The sequence below is a fragment of the Elephas maximus genome, chromosome 10, assembly GCF_024166365.1.
Source record: "Elephas maximus indicus isolate mEleMax1 chromosome 10, mEleMax1 primary haplotype, whole genome shotgun sequence".
NCBI lineage: Eukaryota > Metazoa > Chordata > Mammalia > Proboscidea > Elephantidae > Elephas > Elephas maximus.
The window spans coordinates 79258338-79280648 of record NC_064828.1 but is presented as its reverse complement, the minus strand read 5'-3'; the positions used below and the strand labels follow the sequence as shown (position 1 = coordinate 79280648).

The 22311-nt window shown below is 34.3% G+C and overlaps 1 protein-coding gene across 5 annotated transcripts in view; it reads right to left on the bottom strand.

Moving 5' to 3' along the window:
• Positions 1-22311, bottom strand: part of GPHN (gephyrin) — a 569154-nt gene that overhangs the window by 249602 nt on the left and 297241 nt on the right. For all 5 annotated transcript variants that reach the window (XM_049899425.1, XM_049899421.1, XM_049899422.1 and 2 more), the window contains exon 5: positions 7241-7335. In XM_049899425.1, coding sequence (XP_049755382.1) covers positions 7241-7335 — 95 coding nt within the window. The remainder of the gene's footprint in view (positions 1-7240; positions 7336-22311) is intronic.

Here is a 22311-nt window from a genome sequence, read left to right as displayed (position 1 = left end):
AATAAAATTCTCCTACACAGGATTTACTTCTGTCCATTGCCTGGGGATGCTTCTAATGCAAGGCCACTTTAAATTATCCTCTGCTTGATGTTTTTAAAACTGCACATGTAGTCCAAACCTGAGCCATCTATGGTTATGATACTGAGGGAGTAACAGCTGGATTCAACCTCCCCTCCAGAGTGAGGGATACCTAAAGAGTCAATCCTGAATCGAAATCGTTTACTCAAAAAACACACTGAACTGATGTTATGCTCTATATACGATGATCTATAAACTGAACTAAAGCTAAGCTACAGTTGCTGTGCTCTGTGCAATGATCTAAGGATACCATGAGGAACCTGCACCACATCATTCAGATTATTATATGAGTTAAAATTAACGGGACCCAGCTATCACAAATTTCTTATGGGGCCATGAGATTTAGCAAAATAAAAAAGCTTGGGGGTGGAACAAGAGGTTGAGAGTAAAAGGGGCAACTTTCCTATACTGAGGTACTCTGTTTTAAGTTGAATTGTGTCCCCCAAGATATGCATTGGAATCCCAACCCTTATGCCTGTGGATGTAATTCTATCTGGGAGTAGGGTTCTCTTTTTTATGTTAATGATGTCACCTCAGAGTAGGCTGTGTTTTAAAACTAATCACTTTTGTGAACTAAAAGGGGCAGATTAGGCACAGAGAAGAAAGCACAAAAAGGGAAAGACAGATGTCAGGTGGGGATGTTCTAGGAACCAAGGAATGCCAAGAAGCTGAGACAAGGATTTTCCTCTAGAACAGACAGAGAGAGAGAGTCTTCCCGTAGACCTGGTGCCCTGAATTTGGACTTCTGGCCTCCTAAATTTTGAGAAAATAAATTTCTGTTCATTAAAGTCACTCACTTGTGGTATTTCTGTTACAGTAGCACTAAGAAACTAAGATATATTCCCTTCCCAAACTCTGTCTCACTTGTCTTTTGCAACCTAGTGCATCTCCTGTGTGATGTTGGGTTCTGGAAGCTGTGCCTGAAACACTGAAGAAATGCCCCATGGGAATGTGCATGTTGTGTATATTACATTTCTGTCCTATAGCCTTTTTATAAACTAAGTAAATCTGGTATTGAGTTAAAAAAGCAGAAATTCTTCAAGATGGTGATAGTGTTAATGTTATTATTTTAAATGACTCATGTTGTTTTAACGTAATCTAAATAATAAAGATTAACTTGATTCACTAATATAAAAATCTAAATTTAGCGAAATTTTTGTTTAGATTTTTTTAAACCAATATTAGTCCATTTTAGACACCAAAAGAAAAAAATAACTCCTCCCCAATAGTAGTTGTGACCCCAATACTCCCCAGCATGCTGTCCCCTTTTTCAAAATGGGCAACTTAGAGCTTAACATAACTAAGGCAATGATAAACCTATAAGTTGTTCTTCTGCCTGCCTCCTTCACTTACCTCTGTTAATGACTTTGTTTTGACCAAATGTTAATGATTTTGTTCTTTGTTTTAAACTGATGCAAACAACCTTTTGTTCTGTCTGGACTACCTGTGGCATAAAAACCCCACAAGAAAGTTGGAGCCCAGGTATCAGATATGTATATCTTCAGCCTAATAAAGAAAGTCTGGCAGGGGACTACAAAGACACTTGCAACCCTTGTAAGTTTCTATATAAGTTCTAATGTAAAATTGCTCTTTGGGATTCCATAAAGAAAGCCTGTGTTGCTGCTGGGTCCCCGGTGATGTATACATCTCCTTAATAAACTTTCTCACTCTTTCTGACTTGGAGTATGTTTCTTTGGCTTGACTGCTCCAGGGCACGGACCCTAATCAGGTAACACAGTAATGTCTTTGTTGGGGAATTTATATTCAACTACTGAGTGGGTGAAGCACAGAGACCAAATTGGCAATAATGGTAGATAATGGGGCAAATTGTGGCAAAAAGAGATCGTTGCTGTGTGCTGTGGAGTTGATTCTGATTCATAAGCAACCCTACATGACATAGTAGAACTGCCTCATAGGGCTTTCTAGACTGTAAAATTTGCAGGAGCAGATCATCAGGTCTTTTCTCCAGCAGAGTGGCTGGTAGGTTTGAACCGCCAATCTTTGGGTTAGCAACTGAATGTTTAATCATTGTGCCACCAGGGCTCCTTAAAAATAGATTTGCCCTGTTGTATTTCATATACAAAAACTAAAGTACTTCATAATAGAAATATTATGGAAAATTATATGTAATTAAAAACGAACTGAATATTTAAAATATAATTGAAGAACAGGTTACTATGGATTATACTGGTAAATTTTCTTATAAAATGAAAAACTGCTTATCAATTTTTCTTCCTATAAATTTAGATATTCATATATTAGGTTTTCTTAGTGAGTAAATCTATATAAGACCTTAAGACATTTCTATGAGCTATGTGATGTCACTAAAAAACTAAGTAGAGGTCACAAATCAAGTTAATGACAAAATCAAGACTAAAACCCAGATAAGTCATCCCTGAATGTAGAAACACAGTCATTGTTTTATTGCTGTTTATGAAGCTGAAATAAAAAAAATGATACATTTAGGAAAACATGGGAAATTTGATCTTTTCAAAAAATGTGGCATACACTGTAGATTCAAGAAGGTTTTATGCTGCTATTTTGTGAGGACAACTCAATTAGCTACTAGAACAGTAAGTGCTAAACCTAATTAAATAACTTGCCTGTAGTCACATAGCTAGTAAATACCAGACACACTCACAGGTCTGATTTTAAAACTACAGCTTTTGCTCTTTTTAGTCCCAGTCATGGAGCTGTACTACTGTTATAATGGTGGTTCAAGAACCTAAAACCCAGAAAGAACACCCATCTCTCTGATGAGTGGAACCAGGGAAAGAGACTCTTACTAAGAACCGGGGTGGAAGGAATCTGTTATTTTTTCTGCATCTTTCTTTTTTCTCTTTGGCTCCAAGGTGGCCCCAGTTGTGAAGAATTGCACAATAGCATGGAGGTGGTGGTGGAAGGGGCTATTAGCCAGGAGAAACCTCTTCTAGCCAGAGGAACTGGGAAGAGAGGCCCTTGGAAGCCAGAGAGTGTGAGGAAATTCTTGGAGAGAAGTGAGCTGGAGAATGAATTGACACAAGTCTCAGGCTCATTTCTGAGCTGTACGTGCGTGTAACAAACTAGAGAAGCATAAAAAAAAAAAAAAGAGAAGCATAGGACACTATATATTCCACTGCTCCAGTCTCAGACTGACTCCTGAATGGTGAATGTCCTAGGTAGATCCAAACAGTGCAGCAAAGGCTGAACTACCACTCACAAAAAGTGAGACAAGACTTGTGGTCTAAACCTAGCCAGATTGACTGGCTGTTAAAAAAACAAAGAAATTTAACGTTCTATACTCGACGGCACTGGGTTGGGTACTGGGTACACAGTATTTTAAAGGACCCAGAGTCTAACAATACTCAAGCTGTCCAGGATACAGTCCAAAATTACTTGACATACAAGAACCAGGAAAATCTGACCAATTCTCATGGTAACAGACAATTAACAGATGTCAACTGCAAGGTGAAACAGATATTAGAATTGCCAGAAAAATAATTTTAAGCAGTTATTATAACCATCCTCAATGACATAAAGGTCAACACTTTTGAAATCAACGCAAATATAGAAGTACTCAGCAGAGAAATAGAAGCTATAAAAAAATATGAAATGGGAAATTTTACAGCTGAAAAATAGTATATCTGAAATTTAAAAAACCCACTGGATAGGCTCAAAAGCAGCATAGAAGTGAAAGCGGAAAAAAGTCAGTAAACATGGAGTAGATCAATAGAAACAATCTGACGAAAAGAGAGAGAGAAAAAAAAAAGGTGAAGAAAATAATCACTGCCTTGGGAACCTATGAGACAATCTCAAAAGTTCTAACACTCATGCCACAGGAGTCCCAGAAGGAGAGGAGAAAGATTGGTGCAGAAAAACTATCTGAAAAAATAATGGCTGAAAATATTCCAAATTCGGTGAAAGACATAAATTTAGATTCCAGAAGTTCAGTGGACCCTGAAATGATACACTCAAAGAAAGCAATGCCCAAATACATCATGATCAAATCACTGAAATCAAAGATTAAAAAGAACTTCAGTGCTGCCAGAGAAAAACAACACATACACATAAAAGAAGATCAATTCAAATGACTGTGAAGCCAGGAGACAGTTGAACAGCAGTTTTAAAATGAAAGTAAAAAAAAATCACCTTTTTCTGAAAGAAAAGTATGGTCAACTCAGAATTCTATATCTAGTGAAAATATTTTTCAGGAATGAAGATGAGAAAAAGATATTTCCAGATGAAGAAAAGACAACAGATTTTTTTTTTTTTTTTATCCAGCAGAACTGCTCTTAAAAACTAGAGCTCTTAATCAGTAACAGCACACAACAGCGATAAACACTTACTATGAATCAGGTATGGTTTTAAGCACTTACTGGACTTACTCATTTAATTCAAGGAGGTTGGTATTGTTAATATCCTCACTATACAGATGAGAAAACCAAAACAAAAAAGAGGTTAATTAGCTAGTAAGTGATTGAGCCAGAAGAGAACCCACGCAGTCTGGCTTTAAAAACTGTGCTCTTCAACTTTCTTTACATCACCTTTCAACTTAGAGAACCCTCGATGAGATGGAATGACACAATAACCACAACGGTGGACTCAAACATACCAATGGTCATGAAGATGGCACGCCACCGGGCAACATCTCCTTCTGGTATAGATAAAGTCGCATGAGTTGGTACCGACTTGGAGGCAACTAACAACAAGAACCTCTCAACTTGTAGAAAACAACTGGAGGACATTAAGTTAATTGAGTAGATAAAAACCACTTGAAAAATTAGATTTACTAATTAAAAAATTATTTTTTATTAAATGCTGCTCTCTAGGCATAAAAATAGGGGTGCGAGGCACCAATTTGATACATTACTTCACCTGGAAACAAATGATATCAGAGCTAGGGTGAAACACTGATTTATAAACAGTAAGTATAACAATAAACTTTTTTTGAGTATTTACTACGTGCCATAAGTTGTTCTGGTAGCTGAGGATGTAAAAATGAATAATATAAAGCTCCTGTTCTTAAGGATATTCTACAAAATATGTTAGACAGAAGAGTAAATAGCTAATTGTACTATAGCAAGCCGTGCTATAACAGAAGCATGTAAACAGCCCAAAAAACACACAGGATAGAAAGTTGTAGAAAGGAAGAGCTGATCTAATTATGTCAGTTGAAATAATAATCATAAGAATAATAAAGGGTTTGAGAAACACATAAAATTAGAATTTAGGGAAATACTCCACAGTTCCTTTTTCTGTAACTAAGGTAGACTACTGTATTTTTATGCAAATAAAGCGTGCCTTCTACTTTTGTTTGCCAACCGCACCCCCCCCCCCAGGTATTTTTGTAAGTGCCACTATGCCAAGTTTTTTTACTTGTTGCTGTAAAAAAGTTAGCATATTGGGCTTACAAAAATACCTCACAAGGGAAGAGAGTGGTTGGCAAACAAACATAGAAGGTGTGCACGATTTGCATAAAAATACAGTACTATCTTTGCTTCAAAATTGTAAATAAACTCTCCAGTCAAATCAGTAATAAACAGAAAGAAAAGCTAGAAAAAGCTACTAGGATGCTGTGCATAAATTTTAATTTTCGAAGTCTTCAACATAAAGATTATGGGCTTATGCCAAAGTACTTAGAATCAGCTCCTGCAGATGAATTTTTTATTCACTCGGCAGTCCACTGCCCAGTAATTATGGGGATACAGAAGGCAGATGATGATTTAATCTAGAAAAACTTTCCAATAAAGCAGAAAGTGATATTCTAAACTGTATCAAGAAAGCTATATTCAGTTTAAAGGATTACCTTACACAGTTGCAAAGAACAAATTTTCCAGGTATACTATGGGGTTTTTAGGGTAGGGACCGTATCTTATTTTTCTTTCTATTCCTAATATCCCTAATGGAGCCTGGCAAACATATTATTATATTTGCTGAATTAAATTTTTATTATAAAAGAATAAGAGATGAAGTTTAATTCTCTCTTGCCTATATTCTTTGTATACCAGAAAGAGAGTTCTTGTAGGTTCAAAAACCTACTCAATTTCATAGCAAAAATGGGATCAAATGTGACCCTTGACCTTGTAGGTATAGGTAACATGTAAGGGTTTAAAAAAGAACAGCACACAGGGATCAATTTAAGTTCTTTAAAGGCTGGCATGAACTTTTAAATTTAAAATCTCTCATGCTACTTTAATTCTATTTTTGCTCTTACTAAAATTAAATGTTATAATATAGTACATGTGACAGCAAAGAGAATACTAATGAGCCATTCACATTCTTCTGTAGCTGTGGTTCAAGTGCCTGCCATTAATGGGATATAAACTTAGTCTAAGTAATAGAAAGAACATTATGACTGATATTCCATACAACTAAATGGATTTATTTTTATTTTCATATTGCACACAGGATACATAAATGATTATAAATAATGACTGTGAAACACTGCAATTATGAAGTTATGAATTTCTAGGTTGTTTCTGAAGTCAACTGCCTAGCAGTCAATGGTCATCAAATCAAGAGATTCTAAGTTGACACTTCTGTCTTTAACTCAAATGATGTATGTTGTCCTCATTTAAGGACCTGTAATTCTAAGAGCTGCTAAAATAAATAAAGTATCAGATTGAGGATAGATGTGTCAACAAAGACATAGTTTTAAATACACTATTTAATAATTTAAATATAGTAAGTTGCCAATAGTTTAAAGATCATCAATATGAATTTAGCTTTTTTTCATGATCACACATCAATATGCCTATTTACAAATTGGGACAAAAATTCCTAACTTGTAGCATAAGTTATTTTAATAAACTCTGCTGTTTAATATTATTAAATTCGTATTTAGTGACATTAATGAATATCAATCGATAATTACAAATAATCACAAAAAAGTACAATTTTACCTGTCAATAAACTAGACTCTTCTCTGGGTTAGAACTGACAACTTTTAGCAGTAGTATAATAGTCTCTAAAAGTTTAGGATGTAATATAGTAGGAAAAAAAAAGTATTTGAAGGAAGATGTGGCCATGATCTAGTCAGACAAGCTACTAAGACTCTTAAGTCTGTGGAAAAAACGGGGCAAACATATGTACTGTGATGAAAGTTTCTTAGGTTTGTCAATCTATTGCAGTGATTAGTGGCATGGAGTTAATTCTCTTTGCAACATGTGGGTGACTTTCTTACCTAGAGAGCATGCCCAGAGGTGTAACATTAAGTGATCCCATCAGCATTGCCAGGGCCATCCCTGGAGCTTCCCGCTCTATTACTTCTTTTGTGGCCTGTAATTAAAGATTAAATAGCAGACTGAGTGAAATTAGCCGAACAGAAGGAAGGTAGACTAGTAAAATTTATTTAAAAATAATTATAAACCATGTTTTCTGTAAACCATCCTTTCTAGGCCCCCAAACATTTACCTTTATTTATCTTTAGGACCACTGAATAAAAGCAGAGGACCAGGAAAACTTTTACATTAGCAATTCTTTCTCATTTCCTACAGTTCAGAAGTATTTCATAGGAATCTCATCTTGCCTAACAGCCTAAATTAAAAAAAAAAAATCATGCCTCAGATTGCTATAATAGCTCAAGAGATTTTCAGAACACTAAAAATCTAGATATTTTTCTTTGCCTATTATTGTTGAAATAGTTTGTCCCTGAAAACCTGAGATCATCTTATATCCCTCCTAACCCTGTGATTTTATGACATGATTAATAGAAATTCAAGAAATTATCAAGTTAACTTTCTCCATGGACTGGCCAGAAGAAAAACTCTAGATTTACTATCTCCTATACCTTTTTATTATTTTTTTTATACCTTTTTATACCTTTAATATAAATTAATTATATGGTTTTCTTAAAAAGAAGTAAGAAAGTGATCAGCTTTAATAATATACTAGGGATTTTAGGATATGGTATTCTTAAGATGTGTTGTTAAGCCTGCAATGAGCTATTGAAGGAGGGAGGAAAATTTCAATTTCTAATGACGAAAATGACTTTTAGATTAAAAGTTGAGAGTGAAACAGATTCCGTTTCCAGTCTTCTGTTTCCATAAATGAAGGAGGTTACAATAATTGGGAGGAATACAGAAAAAAATCTTGCAAAATAAAGTATTCTAGTAAATTAGAAGGACGAAAATTAAATATGGGAAAATACAGGAAAGGTTGGTATTTCAATATTAGAAGTAGACTGATAGTTTCAAATAAGATCGCAGCTTTGTGCAAAATTTAGGTTGAGGACTTGACAAATTAAAATTCATCAAGTGTATATATATTTTTATATTAGATGTTAACTGATGTTATAAACAACCTTCTAAGATGCATAAAAATTAATCCCTCATAATTATATAGACTACAAGATTATTAGAACTGATGTGAACTACTAGTCCCCTGAATTTCAGTATAATGTAATATTTAATAATGGCAGAAATTTCAAAGGAAGTTTAATATGACTATAATGCCCCCGGGAATTCAATATAATCTGCTTTAAAAATAGGGGGCCTATAAAAAGGGGGCCTATAGGCAGCAGAAAAGGAAACTATTTAATTCCTAAATTTGGGAGCAAATTACTTTCATATAAGTGTATAGCTAAAAAATGGCTAGCTAGAACCTCTTCCTTACTTTCCAGATTTAATCCATCTGGTATGATTTCGAGGTCTTCTGAGAAGAAACATGGAGATATCCAGATAATAAATTGTTTTATTGAGGTTTACAACTTCTAAGGGATCTTAAGCCTTGATGGCTCAGTGGTTAAGAGCTCAGCTGCTAATCAAAAGGATGGCAGTTTGAATCCACCAGCTGCTCCTTGGAAACCCTATGGGGGCAGTTCCACTCTGCCCTATAGGTCGTTTTAAGACACCTTAAAATCTTAAAGCCCTAAAGATCAAGCAAGGGGATATTACTAACAATCTTAAAAGAGCTCTTTGAATAGGGTTAATATTTACTTCATCACCTGCTTGAAAGTCACATAAGCAATGGCTAACATTCAATCAGTCTGGGGAGCCATGTAGAGATGATAATGCAATCCAAAATATAGTGGCCCACTTTATTTAAGGACAAATGAGTGAAATATGAACAAATAGCTGAGAGGGAGTTTCTCATTTAAATAGATACTTGAAAGCACAACATTCATCCACTGATACAACAAATATTTATTAAGCATCTTAAGAACCTACTGGGTACTAAGTGGAGCCTTGGTGACTCGGTAGTTAAAAGCTACGGCTACTAACCAAAAGGTTGGCAGTTCGAATTCACCAATTGCTCCTTGGAAGCCCTACAGGACAGCTCTACTCTGCCCTATGGGGCTGCTATGAGTCGGAATTGACTTTACGGCAATGGGTTTTTTAATGGGTTTAAGTAATAAGAGGAGTGTCTAGGTGGTACAAATGGTTAACGTGCTCAGCTGTTAACTGAAAGGCTGGAGGTTGGAGTCCACCCAGAGGTACTCAGAAGAAAGCCCTAGTGATTTACTTCTAAAAAATCAGCCACTGAAAACTTATTGAGCGCAGTTCTACTTTGACACACATGGGGTCACCATGAGTTGGAAATGTCTCAATGCCAACTGATGTGTAGTAAGTATTATTCTAGGCATTAGGGATGCAGTAGTGAATTAAATAAACTTCTAAGAGTATATAAACTCACTGTCACCTAATACATGTAGCACTCAATTCACAACTTATATATGGGGAGAATTGCCTAAAAGAGTTGCAGTTCATTAATTTTTCTAGATCCTCTAAAGTACATCATTGGATTTGGTCAGACCACTGACTACCTAGAATGCCTTATTTTCACTTTTCATATAATTCTTTCATTAAACTTTGTTTTTGGATAGATTAAAACAGCTCAGTGAAACTCATATTTACATTAAGGAAGTCTTTGAGGCTATTGTTCACCACATTACACCGTGGTCCTCTTTAGTAGGACCTGTAGGAGAAATTCCTCTCAGATCTTATGATTAGGAATGGGTACTCTTCTGTGCTACTAGTTTGTTTTTAAATTACGATGCTTGTAAATCAAGTTATCCTTGAGAACACAGACAAATTTGTGAGTTCTTTTTAGTAGGTTTATTTTTCTTTGCCCTGCTTTGTATATTTAACTTTAAAAAAATTCTGTTGTGTTTTATGTATTTGGGTAAGCTATATTAAATATTTTATATAATAAAATATAATTTTATATATTTATATAAAATATATACTTACACAGAAACCCTGGTGGCATATATTAATATATATTAAAATACATGAATGAATGAATGAATGTATATATTCTTTAAACAGGGTTTCGAATTTTTTTCAAACCTAATTCATGGAGTGCAGTTTTCTTTCTGGAAGATTTTCTACAGAATTTGGGCCTATAGACATAAAAAACCAAAACCAAACCCAGTGCCGTTGAGTTGATTCCGACTCATAGCGACCCTACAGGACAGGGTAGAACTGCCCTATAGAGTTTCCAAGGAGCGCCTGGCGGATTCAAATTGCCGACCCTTTGGTTAGCAGCCACAGCACTTAACCGATAGGCCACCAGGGTTTCCAAATAAATCTTATATATTTCAGACCATAAAAGGAAAACATATATTATGGTATTATAGTGATGTCACTGAAAGGGTTCTTCTTTATAGTGGTTAGTTGTGGAGGGAGTCAAACTCTCTATAGGACTAGACTCAAGTCAACCTTTTCAATACAGTTCTCCTAAATAATGCACAAACATAATTTCTGTCATATCTATATCAAATACATCATCTCAATAAAACACTAGAACCCTTCTTTTTTTTTAAATTTTCTCTTCCTCTTAAGCTGTTTGGTGTAGCAGAAAGATCACAAGCTTTGGAATCAGGCAATGACACTACAGAGTTAAGGTCCACGAAAGTAGGGAGTGGATCTGTTGCAGCACATAGCAAAGTGTCCAAAACATCGCATGTGCTCAATAAATATTTGTTGAATAAAAGAATGAATGAATGAATGAATGAGCCAATCTGTTTAAATCCTGTCTTTATCACTTAGTAGCTCTGTGAATTAGATCAAAATATTTAACCTCTTTGAACTTCAGTTTATTTATAAATAAAATAGACAATAATAGCGGTTCAAATCCACCTGGCGCTCCCTGGAAACCGTATGGGGCAGTTCTACTCTGTCCTAGAGGGTTGCTATGAGTCGGAATCGACTCGATGGCAATGGGTTTGGTTTTTTATACCTTATATGAGGGCTATGAGAATGAAATGATACAAATAAGTCATCTAGCACAGAGTAGATGTTCAATACATGTCAATTCTCTCTATACCTCTACTTTCCAATTCTCCTGAAATCTTTGCAGTTTTGATCATACCAGGCAAAGAACAGGAACAGTACAACAATTCAGAAAGCAAACCTAGAAACAGTGGTTAAGAACCAAAGATGAGAGGAAAGAGGACTGAGAGCAAGAGCTCAAATCTAAGAACGTTGGGAGGTGGGTGGCAGGAAACAGAATACTGAAACAGTGGAGTCTAAATTAAGGAGAAAGCAGCCAAAGGGAGTGAGGATTGGAAGACGGACATGAAAGTAAGAGGTGGATGCAAAGATCTGTAAGCCATAAATAGGGACGCACAACTAGAAGGCAAAGAACAAGGGAAAAAAAACTTAATTTAGAATAAAGAAAAGAAAGATCCCCATCTAAATTATTAGAAAATCCAAAGAATAATTTTAAGAAATATAGCTTTATCACTTTTAATTACATATACTAGTACAATATAGATAAATAAAGGTTATTTGTGTCTGAAAATGAGGAGGTAACAAGTATTCATTATAATGCCATTCGTTATCAGTGGCAAAAAGGATGCTGTTAAAAGTTTGAAACCATTTTTTTGGGGGGCTAGCTTAAAGTTCTGCTTCCAACTTTCTTATACGTTATTGATTTGAATATCAAATCCTTTTTTTCCTTGAGAGATAGTAGAAACTCATATTCCTACTTCAGATATAACTTTTTCTGAATTAGTAGGTTCCAAAACAACAAGGTTTAATTGGACTTAGCTATTCTCTTTAAGATATTTAACTTTTAAGTACGAAAGCTGCTACCTCCTATAGAAAATCACATTTTGTGATCTTTTTGTTTTAACCTTGACACTTTGACTATAACACTACATTCAGAAAGATGCTTCAAAGATAGCTCAAGTTTCAAAGAGTGTCAAAAACAATGATTATTTAGCTCAAAGAACTCATCCATGAAATTCGACTCTATTCTTTAACTTCATAGGAAAAACTGCTTTAAGAAAAACTTATTGCTAACAGGCAATGATGTTTAAATACGCATGGGATGTAAAATAACTAAATTTAAATGTGCAAACATTCCTTATACCCGTGGGCCTTTTTGTGAGAAAACACTGTAGTGGTCTTACGAATCACAGTTCTGTTCTGACACACATGGAGTCACCTTGAGTCAGAACAGATTTGACAGTAACTGAAGAGTGCTTTTATTTATTTTTATAGATATACTTTTATTAAAAGAGCAGAAGAATTTGTATGTTAATACTTACATGCCTGTTACTTAATTGGGCCAATTAATAAAATTTCCTCCTAAAGATTAATGCAGTAACATCTGCTGATTAAATAATCTTAAATAACAAAGAGTCTCTTTGAAACACCAGTTAATGGATACTGTTGATTTTGTTAAACTATCAAGGTGGGGGAAACCCTGGTAGCACAGTGGTTAAGTGCTATGGCTGCTAACCAAAAAGTTAGCAGTTTGAATCCGCCAGGCGCTCCTTGGAAACTCTATGGGGCAGTTCTACTCTGTCCTATAGGGTCGCTATGAGTCGGAATCAACTCGACGGCACTGGGTTTGGTTTAGTTTTTGGTATCAAGGTGGGAAGCATCCCTGGGTGATGCACTTCAGAAGATAGGCCTGCTTCTGGAAAATCAGCCATTAGAAATCCTATCCAGCTCAGTTCTACTCTGATACATCTAGGGTCACCATGAGATGAAACTGACTTGGCGGCAACCAGTTGTTTGTTGGTTGATCAAGGTCGGATATGGTTAGAGCAGTGACTGGCAAACTTCAGAGTGCATTAGAATTTCCTACAGGCCTTGTTAAAACATATATTGCTGAGTCCTATCCCTAGAGATTCTGATTCAGAAGGCTGCGTGGGGTCTCAGAAATCTGCATTTTTAGCAAGTTTCTGGGTGATGCTTTTGATAGATGGAAAGAATGAAACAGATTAATGATAATTTGTACTACTTGGTCTAATCGTCATAATCACCTTATCTTCAACTCTGTAAAGTAGATTAAAATAAATGTGAGGATCTTCAATCAAAATAGAATATAGACCTAGGGAGGAGATAAAGTAGGTAAAAATAGGCAGTTTAATGGCAGTTAATTAAATTTTCCTGACTCTACCCATCAAAAGGCAAACATTTAATTTTATTTACATTTTTAAAAAGGGCTATAATAAATCAACAATTTAGAGGCTGCCCCTGTAAGTTTCCTAGGGTACGAAGGAGCTATTATTTTTGCATAAACATATACTTATTTTTCCTCAAGACTAAATATGGTGGATAAAGTTTATGTAAATGACAATCTCCCAGGGACGTCTCAGGAGTACTAGGTATAAATCTATTACTTTCTTCCCTCATTTAATAAACAGAGCAGAATGGAAGTATGAGTGTAAGGGCAGCATTGAATTTACTCTAATTAACTAAAACATGCATTTTCAGATTTTGTTACCTTTATAGTAGTTGCAAAACAGTTCTTAAACAATCATAATACAACAGTGTATCAAAATAGGGTGATAAAGTGATTAAAGACTAGTGCTACTAAGATGGAGAAGATGTAACCAAAGAATCAAGGTAGCATTGACTTTGCAGATAACATCTTATTATTAATGTATATATTCTCCTTGAAGTTTTAACCTTCTTAAATATCTGTATCTTCTACTGCTGAAGACGCAGTAGAGGAGATACTCCATTTTGTTCTTGAGTTCAAGTTGTACAATATTTAAAAAAATCTGGTTGTGATGAGTGGGAAAAGGAGATGGTATAATTGCAGGGAGAAAGCAAGACAGAAAGAATAAAATTTAAATACTGTGGGCAATTTCATCTTTCACTCCATTCAATGAACACATACTTTACAGTGAGCATGTGATGGGAAGTTAAGATTCTGCTGTTTCCACAGTTCATCTCAGTTCCCTCAAGCTTCACTGAGTTAATATATCATTGTGCTAGGTAAAGTTCTAGTGTTTAAAGACAATTACTTGTTGTATAACATGGCTCGGAAACCAAACCAACCAATTTATCTGGCTCAACATAAGGATTTATTTAGACCCTAACCCTTGTTCAGTAACCAACTCCAGTTTACAGCAGTTAATACTCCTTAGCATTACAACTTTTCCTTTTCCCTACTGAGTTATTTTCACATTACTTTCCTTCTTTAAGTATTAATTTGATAATCAAATTATCAAACCCAAAACCAAGAAACTCAAATGAGCAAAGTTTTATACATGACATTTTTACAAAAATGCTTATCTTCAGTTTCTACTTACATACATACTACTACTTTACATCCCATTCTAGGGAAAGATGACATGATAGTGATATTTCTATGGATTACAAGCATTTTTATATCTGTAATATATATTTATTAATTTTTGGTATTACATTCTCCCTAATGGTAGGGTATTGGCTACATATTTAAAAAATGTTATTTTAATTCCTGTTCCTCAAAAGTTGGAATGTAGATATGGGAAAAAAAATTTGTTTCTCAAGTCTGCAGAATGATGATCTGATTTGGACTTACACTGAAAGACTGCTATGTGATCAGCGAACTGGTGAACATACTACCCAGCCGCTTTGCTTACACTGAAAGACTGCTATGTGATCAGCGAACTGGTGAACATACTACCCAGCCTCTTTGCTTACGCTGAAAGACTGCTATGTGATCAGCGAACTGGTGAACATACTACCCAGCCTCTTTGCTCCAGCCATTTTTAACTAATGTGGTTTGCAGTGTATAAGAGAGGTGGAAACATAATGGTTGCTCTAAAAAAAAAAACTATACATTAGTTTTCTACTACATTAATGATCACATAATTACTTGGCTTACTTAAAGCAATGCAAGATTTTAATATTCATGTAATAATACTACTTTTGGCTGTGCTTAAATATCTTAATTAGGAATAAAACTCCTACTTAGAGCTTATGAGCACTATTCGCAAATGGCTTGTTGCCAACTGATTTTAGAAAGTATAAAACTTTGCTCTTTTGCCCTGAGGTGTGATAATTTTCACTGGTGGCTTCTTAAGAACACATTCATGTTAGAAGCACGTAATTATCACATCTTAAGTTCCCTTTCTGCAAAACTGGGTTCTCACCAAAACAGGCACATGTGACAGTGAGAGGAAGAGGAGAGAGGTAAGGTAAATGAAGTAGAGTGACTGGGAGAACTGCTCAGAAGAGAGAAAAATAAAAAAGTAGCCCCTTTCTATTTCAATTATTATTATAAGGTGTTGCATTTTGTTATCTCATATCACCCTCAGTAGTTTTAAAACTGGGGTCAACTGGGAAAGAGGAAAATGAGTACAGTATTTCCTAAAAACAAAAAAATTCAGTATTCCCATTTTGTTACGATAAGCTTAACTAAATAGAAGTTCCAAGAGTAAGTGTGAGAGACAAACGTATGCACACACATTTATTTGGATACCATGGCACTTAACAACAACATGGCATGCTGTAGTCTGAATTAAATAAGTTGTTCTCTACAGACATGCTTATCTAAAGATTGATTTTAAAGCAACTAACTTCTCTCTTTAGGATTAGGCTTTTTATTTCTCATCTATAACCTAATAACCTAACAGCCAGGCATTATTCACATATTAAACGAATACCAGCTTTTGCTCTTATTCTTTCTGACATTTCTGTCTGTTTTCCATTTGTAGAAAGAGGGTAATGACAGCTGCTACCTTCCTTACATGACTAGAATGATAACAGTATAAAGAATTTTTAGTTAACTAAAAGAATGTCACAATATTTATAATGCAAAGTATGACAATGTTATATGTCATATTAACTTATATTGCACTGAGAAAGTTCTTATTTCTCTTATTCACCATACTGAAGAGCCAAACATGAATACTTAGCTACAGAATTCGATAACAGAAGAAATACTTATATCTAAAGTTTTAATTTATGATGCCTTTCTTATAAAACATCTATGGATATTTTCTATTTAAATAGTTAACATGTTTACATAATACAGGGAGACACATTTTACTACTTCTCTTTTTCCAAGTGAAGAAATAGAGGCACCAATATATTCTATGACAAGTTCAAAGTCGGAGTAAATCAATAGAGAACTCCAGAAGGGAACTCAGGCTTAGATTCCAATTCTGAATTTAATTCATTAATCTAATATTACATGTTCTCAGCTTAGAAGGGATCGTATCTATTTAGACACAGGAAGGATATTTCTATCATTCTGCTTAAATATGATAGAACATATCAGCATTATCTCTAACACATAGCAAGTACTCAACAAATGCTGGGTACTATCATTTGTATTAGGGAGCCCTAGTGGTGCAGTGGTTAAGTGGTTGGCCACTAACCAAAAGGTATTCAGTTTGAATCCACCAGCCCCTCCACAGAAGAAAGATGTGGCAGACTGCTTCGATAAAGATTACAACTGTGGAAACCCTATGGGGCAGTTCTAGTGTCCTACAGGGTTGCTATGAGTTAGAATCAACTTGATGGTAAAAGGTATTATTTGCATTAAAGCATAAATCTAAAGTCATCTATGTCGGAGACGTTACTGTTATGGAGTGATGTCAAAGCAACTGTGAAAACTGAATAGTTCTTATCAGCAGCACTGTAGAATAGAACGCACGAGGAGGTCTGTTTTTGAATGTGTATGAATAGTTACCAGAAGATGTCTGAAGAATGCATCATGTCCGCAACAGCCTTGAAAACTTATTGCAGATTTACCAAGACAGTAATTTTGCAGACACCAGGTACCAGGAGTACAGCTTTGGATATTACCATAAAAACCTTCAGAGAACTGGATAGGGAAAGGGTTGTAAAAAGTTTGAAAATATCTTGTTAAGAAAAAAAAAAAAAACAACACCTCCTGGATTTAAGGTTTTTCTTGAATTCAATGGAAAACAGCAATGTAATTATGTACCTAAGCAAAGACGGTAACATATAAGCAAGCATCCATAACTATGTGTGGTAAATACATTGCTTAAGTTGGTAAACAAAATTTCTATAATGATCAGACATTAAATTTTACAGCAGTAAAAACAACAGCACCCTATGCCTTTTTTTCTTGTCAGGATGGGAATAAGACTCCGGATGGTTTAAAGGGGGCAAAGGAAAGGGGCATTGTTCCACTCTGCTGCTCATACTAATCAGAATATTCATTTTTTATCAACCATCATTACACTTCATAGTAGAAAAACCTACTCTGTAAGTCTCTACAAATGTAAAAATGGATGAAAAAGTGAGTTACAACGTAAAAGAAACACAAAAAAGAAAACATTATTTATTAAATAAAATAGATATAAGTTAGATGAACAAAACTTTCATTTTTAATATATTGGGAGAGAAATCCTTAAACAAAAGACCTAAAAAAATCAGAGGCCAATTTTTTTTTAACTGTTTGAAAAAGAGGCTCAGTTATCCTTTGTCACTGGAAGAAGAAAAACCACTGGAATGTAAAAAAGAACACAAATTATTTTTAAAAATTAGAGTTTTTTTTTTTAATTTCGCAAATAAAGACTTTTTTTTGGTCAGTATATACACTCTAATTTGAAAGCTTAAGGAAATATTTTATTCTGTAATTATGAGATTCTTCCAAGGAATCAAAATTTACATGTATGTGTGCATGTTTTGGGCATGGAATTTGGAACTAATATCTCAGAATCAGGATCTGTAATTTAAGCTCTAAATAGCCAGACACCTTCATAACATCTAGACCATGGCATACAGAATCAGGTAGCTCACTACATAAACAAGGCCAACAAGTGGCACAAAGTTTGCACCCAACTGCTAACCCTGGTGACATAGTGGTTAAGTGCTACGGCTGCTAGCCAAGAGGGGGGCAGTTCAAATCTGCCAGGCGCTCCTTGGAAACTCTATCGGGCAGTTCTACTCTGTCCTATAGGGTTGCTATGACTTGGAATCGACTCAAAGGCAGCAGTTTTTTTTTTTTTTTGCTAACCTAAAGGTTACCATTTTAAACCCACCCAGTGGCCAGTGGCACTAGGGAGTGGGCAGGAAGAAGTTGGTTGTACTTTCTGTTACTAAACAAATCCTGTCATCTGCTCAGAACGCAGAATAGATGGAAATGACCATCCCATTAACACACATACGCACAGACATACATGTTACACAGAGGCTGCTCGTTATAACATTTATTCCTTCAAAATTGCCTTGCTGTTCATTCTAACCCAATGACATGCTCTAGAAATTGTATCTCTAAGATTGGCTCAGGATATGCAAGAGCCAAACCAAATTCAAGAATTAACCCATTTCAGGTTTATAAAACTAACCTGAAAGATTTTGTATGCAGGTAGTACTATTTTATTTTAATTACGAACAGATGTTAACTCCGGTCATCTCTTCTATTTATCTTCACATAATAAAAATTAAGTGTCCAAAGAAGAGAGTGCCACAGTAGAACAATAAGTGGGGTAGATGGACATTTTGCTCAAACACTGAAATAGGAAAGGCAGGGTTCTTCTATACCCAACTAGATTTGCCTCTAGGGAAAGGATAGCAAAGAAAGAAATGGGTGGGGACGTGCAAGGCAGCAACACTAGATTCTGTTATGTCCTGGTGTCCCTAAGAAGCTTTCTTTCTTTCTTTTTTTTTTTTTAATTAACACAAGGTGCCCAGAAGCTATTAGCCTTTTTGTGATTTTCTCAGAATAATTTCAAATGCCACAACTTTTGCAAATTCTTTATTTTTTAAAACTCTCTATACCGCAAAACGAGGGATCCATAGAAGGGACAATTTTCCTAATCTTTTTGTCTTTGTCCGTCAGCAGCACTGACAAGAAAACATCAAAGAGAAACAACAGCTGTCTAAACTTGGAAGAAAAAAGAAAAAAAAAAAATTTTGATATTATGACATAGTATTCATTTACAGCATCTCAAAATAAGTCTGGTCTAAATCAATCAGGGCAGATGCAATTCTATTCTTAAAGTTATTTATAAAAATAGAGAAAAAACCTGAACTGTTCTTGTGTCATTGTTTGAGAAATGTAGATTAGGAAGCTAAATTAATACTAATTAATAGAAACCTAAAAACATTAACCTGCTAAAAGCAATAAAGATCATTTAAAGCAAGGGACAAAAGATGATATGACATTTTCATAATTGAAAAATAACCTTTGAATTACCTAGTAGGTAACTCAGAGCAATATGAGACAGTATAATGCTTTGAATCTAAAATGATATATTCTGAGTATAAACCTATACAGATAAAATGGCATTACTTTTGTTTAAAATATGACAATAACACTAGGCTAAGAAAGGAGTGACATAGTAGGACTATTCTATGAACTGCTTTCAAGATTTTTTTAAAGTTTTTCAATTAAATGGTTAGCAAAATTATTACAAGTGAGAAGCAAAACTATTATATGTGAAAAGTAAAACTTTAAGGAGGCATGTAACATATATGTAAATTAGAAAGCACAATGATAAATGAACCCCTATATACTCATTTCCTTATCCTATTCCACTGCCCTCCAAAGGAATAACTGTCCTCAATTTTATCATTTTCTTTTATTATAAAAATTATTTTATTAAATACATATTTATGACTAAACAATATGCTGTTCAGTTTTGGTTATTTTTGAGTTTTATAAAAATAGTATCATGCCAGATGTAACCTTCTGGGGTTGACTTTTATCACTCAATATTATTTTTTTTAAATATATTTTATTTTACATTCTCTGCTGAATATTCTGTTGTGTGAATATTTCACAGTTAATTATTATTAATACCTTATCCAATATTTTTTCTTATAAGCATAAAATGGTATCTCATTGTGATCTTACCTAGCAATTGTTTAATTTTTAATGAGGTTAAGCATCTTTTCATATGTGTATTGGTCACACTTACTTCCTCCGTAGTGAAATGCTTGTTAACATCTTCTGCTCAACTGGATTGTTTATCTTATTACTGATTTGTAGACTTTCTTTATATGTCCTGAACATGATTCCATTATCAGTTACATGTGTCACAAATACTATCTCCAGTTTGTGGCTTGTCTTTTCTCTTTTTATGTTTTTTTTTTTATGAATAGAAGTTCTTAATTTTAAGATAATAAAATTTATCAATCTATTATTTTTTATTTTTTTTATTATTTTATGGTACCAGGTTTAGTTTAAAAATTTTTCCCTTCCCCCAAGTCACAATAATATTCTCCTACATTTTCTTTTTAAATTTTGTTTATCACAGTGAAGAATTTTTCCATTGGTAATTATTTTCATCCATGGTGTAAGGTAGGGGTCTAATTTCTTCTCTTTTTTCAATATGGGTAAACAATTGCCCTAGTACATTTATTCAATAGACCCTTCTTCTCCACTGAACTGCAATGCCTCTATGTAAAATATCAAAATTGTGTATGTGAGTGTGTTACTGGCCTTTTAATCTGTTCCGTTAGTCAAAGCTGTCTCTCTCAATCTCTGCCTTTACCACATTGTTTTAATTACAGCTTGATAATTAAGTGTTGATATCTGTTTAGCAAGTCTCTCCCACCTTCTGGAATTTTTTATCTTTGGCCGTTTATGCTTCCATATTTTGGTTTGTTAAATACCATGAAAAACACTGTTGGTCTGAGATGGGACTATGCTGAATCTATTTGGGTGAACTGATATCTTTATAGAACGGAACCTTCCTATCCATGAACATGGACTACCTCTCCAATTATTCAGGTTGTCTTTAATGTTTTAAATAAAGTTTCTGCACACATTTCTCAGACTTCCTTTGTTAGATTTATTCCTAGGTACCTTATGGTTTTTGTTACTACTATAAGATGTTTAAAACTTAGGTTTGCTGCTGATGTAAGGAAATAAAACTGATATTTATTAACTGTTTTCCTAGCACAACCTTGCTAAGCCCTAATTCTAAAACTAAATTCTTCAGGGTTTCTCTCTTCAGACTATCATATTATCTGAAAATAGACAGTTTTGATCTTTCCTTTTCAATCCTAAGGCCTTTTATTTATTTTACTTGTTCTAACAAGAAGCTGGGATGGTAGATCTCCTTATTTTATTCCAGTTTTTTTAAAGAAAATTCTTTACGTGCTTCTGTATTTCTCTATTAAAATGATCCTTGCATACAGTTTATTTTTTTTTCAGATATGTTACTATTTCTAGATGGTTTAAAGGTTTTGAGAGAGAGAATAACTGTTGAATTATATAAACACCTTTTCTGCATTTATAGAGATGATTTTGTGATTCTTCTTCCACGCAATTAATGTAGTAAATGATATAGACTTTTTAATACATTGTATGGCTGTGATAAACACAGTTCAAAGAATGCATTATCTTTTTAAAGTACTGATGAATTTAATTTGATATTTTTCTTTAGGATGTTTGCCTCTCTGTTTCTGAGAGAACCTGGCCTATACTTTTTCCTTTCCTCTACTCTTTTTGCCTGGTTTTGGTATCAAGGTTTTATTTGCCTCTTAGAATGAGTTTTGCTTTTTATTCTGCTCTCTGAATGACTTTGTATAAAACTGAAATTATACCCTTAAAAACTGGCTAGATTCCATATGCAAAACCATCTGGGCCTGGTGCTTGCTATCTTTGTGGAACTATTTTAGAATATTGGCACAAAGTTATTCAAGGTATTGCTCCATTATTAAAAAAAAAATCTCTCCTATATATGTAATTATGAACCTTTTTATTTTTGCGCCTTTTACTTTTATGGGTTAATTTCATCATAAGTTTTCTATTTTACTAGGTGTTTCATTTCAAAGAACACCTTTTGGTATTTTTGAACCTCTCATTTTTATGCTTGTTCTCTATTTTATTAATTTCCATTTTTATTTTTATTCATAGCTGTTCTATATTTCTTAAATGACAATTCTAAAAACTGTAATCTTTTCGAGTTTTTATCTATTGATTAATGGTTCTGCTGACTCTTGCTTGTTCTTGTTGAGTTTTGGTAGTACATTTATTGCTTAATCTTAATAATCTGTTGGGTTTCTAGTGACCTAAATTGGGGAAATTTTCCTTTGCAAAAAAATACAATTCTGCTTTTACCTCTAATCAGAGGGGCTCCATGGACTGATTCCA